The sequence below is a fragment of the Acipenser ruthenus genome, chromosome 35, assembly GCF_902713425.1.
Source record: "Acipenser ruthenus chromosome 35, fAciRut3.2 maternal haplotype, whole genome shotgun sequence".
Lineage (NCBI taxonomy): Eukaryota > Metazoa > Chordata > Actinopteri > Acipenseriformes > Acipenseridae > Acipenser > Acipenser ruthenus.
Window position 1 is genome coordinate 5021680 of NC_081223.1, and position 4938 is coordinate 5026617.

The 4938-nt window shown below is 42.9% G+C and overlaps 1 protein-coding gene across 1 annotated transcript; it reads left to right on the forward strand.

Moving 5' to 3' along the window:
• The first annotated feature begins 1679 nt into the window (after positions 1 to 1679).
• Positions 1680 to 4100, forward strand: LOC131705311 (apolipoprotein L5-like). The gene has a single exon (XM_059007735.1). It carries the CDS (start codon positions 2089 to 2091, stop codon positions 3010 to 3012), a length of 924 nt encoding a protein of 307 aa, XP_058863718.1. The 5' UTR covers positions 1680 to 2088; the 3' UTR covers positions 3013 to 4100.
• Positions 4101 to 4938: the final 838 nt, after the last annotated feature.

Below are 4938 nucleotides of genomic sequence, written 5' to 3' on the forward strand. Positions count from 1 at the left end.
ATTTTAAAGAATTGATCGCAATGATCAATCGTAACACCGCTGCTCAGAAAGAGCAGACAAAGAAGTGGAGACAGGAGTGGGGGATACCGGATCCGGAGCCGACAGAGCTAGACCTGCTGCTCCAAAAGTGGGAGCAAGCAAGAGGTGCCCTGCTGACTCCAGCTCCAGAGCCCAGAGGGGAAGAGCTGCCACTGCCAGAGCCCAGCGGGGAGGAGCCGCCACTTCCAGAGCCCAGAGGGGAGGAGCCGCCGCTTATGGAGCCCAGAGGGGAGGAGCCGCTGCTGCAGGAGCTGCAGCTGTCTGAGGAAGAGGAGCTAAAGTGCCCAGCTCCACCACTGCCCCGACCTCCACCCCTGCAAAGCAGTCCGGCGCTGATGGGTACGGTCCCTTGCCTCGTGCTCGTTGACACAGTTGCTCACCTGGTCCCTTGCTCCGCTCCCCCTGAAACCTCAGACGTCACGACACGGTCGTGTGACGTCACTGGTGTTCCCCCTTCCTCCCGCTGTGTTCCCCCTGGAGGCTCAGGTGTCGCTGCACCGGTCCCGTGGCTCACACCTCTGCCTGTTGTTGCACCGTCCAGGTTACTGGCCTATGTGTCGGTCGCCCCTGGCAAGCCGTTTGGGTCCCTCCTCGCCGGATCGCGGTCCCTTCCTCTGGGCACCGGACTTCAAAGGGGGGGAAGTGTAACACAGCAGGGAGGGGGTTAATCCTCCCTGCATGGGAAAAAAACATGTGCGAATGCACATTTGTTTAGTTTAATTGTTTTGCTTTATTGTTTAATTTAGTTTGTTAATTGTTTTATTATTGATTATCCCCTGCACCTGGTAGCTATTGTTAAATTAAAACCAGGTGCAGGGTATTAAAGGGGGCAGTCAATTTGCTAGAAGCTGCTGAGGAGAAGAAGGCAGAAGAGGTGCTCTGTCTCCGAGTAGCCAAAGTGAATAAAAAGTAAGTGTGGTATTAAACCTGTGTTTTGTTTAAGGATGGGGAAACAGCTTAGCTGTCTCAATGTACTCTGAAATTAAAGCATAGAACAAATAAACAATTGGAGATAAAAAAGAAATCATGGAATCGTTTTGTTTAACAAAATTTAACCTAAATTTTTTACTTAAATTAGCCACCTTTTGCAGATATAACAGCCGAGCACACTTGTGGCATTCTTTCTACAATGGAAATCAAATATTGTTCAGAAAGATCTTCCCAACACTGTTGCAGAAGTTCCCACAAATGTGTTGCACTTGTAGGTTGCTTTGCTTTCACCCTTCTGTCCAGTTCATCCCGAACCAGCTTGATGGGGTTTAAGTCTGGAGACTGTGCTGGCCATTCCATGATTTGAAGCCTACCGTCTTGTTCTTTTCTTCTAAGGTAGTTCTGACATAGCCTGGAGGTATGTTTTGGGTCATTATCTTGCTGTAGGATGAACCCCTGACCAACTAGGCGTATACCAGAGGGTATTGCATGGTGCTGCAAAATGCTGTGGTAGCAGTTTTGGTTCAGGGTGCCACTACTCGTGCAAGTCGCCGACTCTGGATCCAGCAAAAGAGCCCCAGACCATCACGCTTCCTCCTCCATGTTTGACAGTTGGTGTCACACACCGAGGAACCATCCTTTCGCCTAATTTAAGACTCGGTCATAACAAACTCAGCAAAAGTGACTTAAGCCCATCTTTTGGTCTTAGACTAAAGTCAGTTTTGTGAATATGGACCCTGGTATATATTAAATCTATTAGTGCTCTCACAGAGACCTCTAGTGGCCGGGATAGTAACTGCAGCTTCTATCACCACCAGTGAAGTCATCAATGACATCATCATCACAGATACAGTAAAAGCACAGCTGTTCCTTGAGCTCTTGTAGATACATATTCATCTCTGATACACACTATCTATGTAGAGCTCTAACAGAGACCTCTAGTGGCCAGGATAGAAACTGCAGCTCCTATCACCACTGAGTTTTTAAAATGAGTCATTTCTGGCAAATACCAACATTTGATTTCTGTGTACAGATACATCAATTGTTTGAATAATAACTGGATGTTTGTCTCAGCAGCACTACAGTAAAGTAACATGATTCTGAACCTGTCTTTGCAGTATGGACCCTGAAGAGGCCTGCGTAAGAATTGAGTTACTGAAGGGCTTTGTACAGATGTATGAAAAGGAGAAGCAGGAAATTGAAGAACTCCTCAGAGAACTCAATGGGATTGCTGATGGGCTGGACAAGGTGGACAGGGACTGTACCATCGCTAAGACTGCAGGGAGCTCTGCTGGTGTAGTTGGGGGGGTCCTGACCATTGTGGGGATAGGCCTGGCTCCTGTTACTTTTGGAGCCTCCCTTGGACTGTCCATTGCAGGGGCTGTGACTGCTGTAGCTGGTGGAGCCACCAATGTTGGCACACAAATAGTAAAGTGTGTAAGTGATGGCAAAGATAACAATAGAGTAAATGAAATAGTGAAAATAATTCAAACTTATCTCAGAGTACTTGGTGAATTGTGCAACATTGCACTCCCAGAATGTAATTGGAATAAAGAGGACGCTGCTTTAACAGGCATTGTTAAAACACGTCTTTCTGCTGTTGCTGCTGCTGCAGGCCTGGTTGATGCTGCTGTTGTTGCTGCTGCAGGTGCTGTTATTGATGTTGCTGTAAGTCCTGATGCTGTTGCTGATGTTATTGCTGGTGTTGCTGATGGTGTAAACCTGAGTGGTGTTCCTGCTGCTGGTGCTTCTGCTGCTGGTGCTTCTGCTGTTGGTGCTTCTGCTGGCCGTGTTGCTGCAGGCCTGGTTGATGATGTTGCTCCTGCGGTACTCAAAGGTGCAGGCAGAGTAGTCGGAGGTGTTGCTGCTGGAGTCTTTGTCGTTGTGGATGCCGTGCAGATTGGTTTAAATGCCAAAAAACTTTATGATGGGAGTCCAACTGAAAGAGCACAAGAGATTCGCAAGCTGGTGGAAACTGTAGAATTACAACTAGCAAAACTGGAGGAGGTCAGTTCTGACATAAACAACATTTTGAACCCATGAGTCAGCACAGGGCTATGGAGGAAGGTGCAGCAGGAGGGATTTTCCTGTCAGATCTGCTACTGCTGCTGTATCAACAGTGCAAAGAGCTAAGCCAATAAAAATAAATACAAGTAATGAAATAATACATCTCTTCTGAAATCACGAACCTCCATGTCTTTTTTCTCCAGTTCTGGGTATAAACTGAATGTATACTTTATATTTGACTCATAGTAAATATAATATAGCTGTGATTTAAAAGAAATCATTATAATGGAATGTATCAAACATGGGGCTCATGTAATTGGGGACACCCTTGTCTGTCTGTCTCTGTCTGTCTAGCTCAGTGTTTCTCACTCTAAATGTTGTTTAATTAACATAAATTATTAATTACATTTAATTCCACTAGTTCCGAGAATTACAGAAAAATAATTCATAAAACAAAAATAATTAAACCCCAGTCACTGGTATAATCACCATGTAGATACATACATAAAATGCTTACTATTATGGAATATTGCCGACATATCTTCTTTGCTTGGATAGCAATAGAGACATGCGAAGTGGTTCCTTTGAAATCGGTACCCAGTTCCTGCTTTGGAACCGACAAACTGGATACAAATATCAGCGATCTGGTTGTAGTGAGTACTATTATGTTTTTAGTAAAACTATTTATTAAAACATTCATTTCTGTCAAATACATTTGATAACTACAATTATCAATAGAAAAAAGGTCTGCAAAAATATTTATTACAGCAAACAGGGGTTTTAATGTTGTTGTTTTTTTTTTTTAATTATATGTATTTCCCTGGAGAATAATTCAGTCTCACTTTTACATGAAGTGATGAGAACGCTTTGGGTAAAGTGAATCTTCTGCACCTCGATGGAATCATTCGCAAGACAACCCGAAGCCGAACATGACACAATTTCGGCAATCTAAAAAATTAATTTAACCCCAAGCTGATGGGGTCGTATTTTGGCTTGGGATCCTAACATACACTCACCTGTTTGCATAAACCATGTAGTTACATTTTATTAAATTGTAAGCTGTGTGAAATTTGCAATTAACAATGTTCATAAACAAGCACACAATGGCTTTCACTGTTGTAATAAAACTCTTTCTTTGCAAATTGGAGATTATTGATAATTTTGTTAACTTTAATTATACACTGCAATTTCATAGGTTGCACAATATTGTCTGAACTTCTGCTCACACATTGACAAGTTGGCCAAAATCCTTATGGGCATCTGGCTCCTAGCTTTTAAAATTTATTCACCTTAAAAAAAAAAATATATATATATATATATATATATATATATATAGGCCATGTAAAATACTATATAGTGACATCACTGTTTGACACCCCCCTTGGTCAATATGCGTGCCTTAATCCACTGTAAAGCCAGCCCGAATATATTCTTGTTTAATCACTGTTACAAATCAAACTGCCTGAAGAAACATAGTATGAATTTGCTTGTGTACTTTATCTTTTTCTGCTATGTGAAAGTAAATCTCTGTTCTTGTACACATCCTATAAACGCTGTCAATGTGGTATATGAAAAAAAAAACAATCTAAGTGTTTGCAATCAGTGGCAATAGCAGCTACTCTATCCCTGCTACTAAGCTGATCCCTGGAGCCAGCATTACACTTCAGCCATCAACACCAGGTAGAAGGATATCTACATCATCAGATGGAAGGAAACGCAAATGTATGGAGACACGGATCACATTACTTTACTGTAAAGCTACGTCTTAGTTGGTGCTTATCTTGGCAAGAGCCGAGTTCAAATCAGCATGAAGTTTTAACATCTACTCTCATGTAATGGAAATCATGAAGATCTGAATACATCCATTGATTGCTGTGAATAGTGCAGCTGGCAACAAGGGAAAGACCTTGTGACAGCCTGGAGAGACAGGAGGAAAGAGACCCCATTGGGGCTGGCAAGGAT

Excerpts from the sequence above, each read along its gene's own strand:
- LOC131705311 (XM_059007735.1), top strand. The coding sequence starts at position 2,089 with ATGGACCCTGAAGAGGCCTGCGTAAGAATTGAGTTACTGAAGGGCTTT.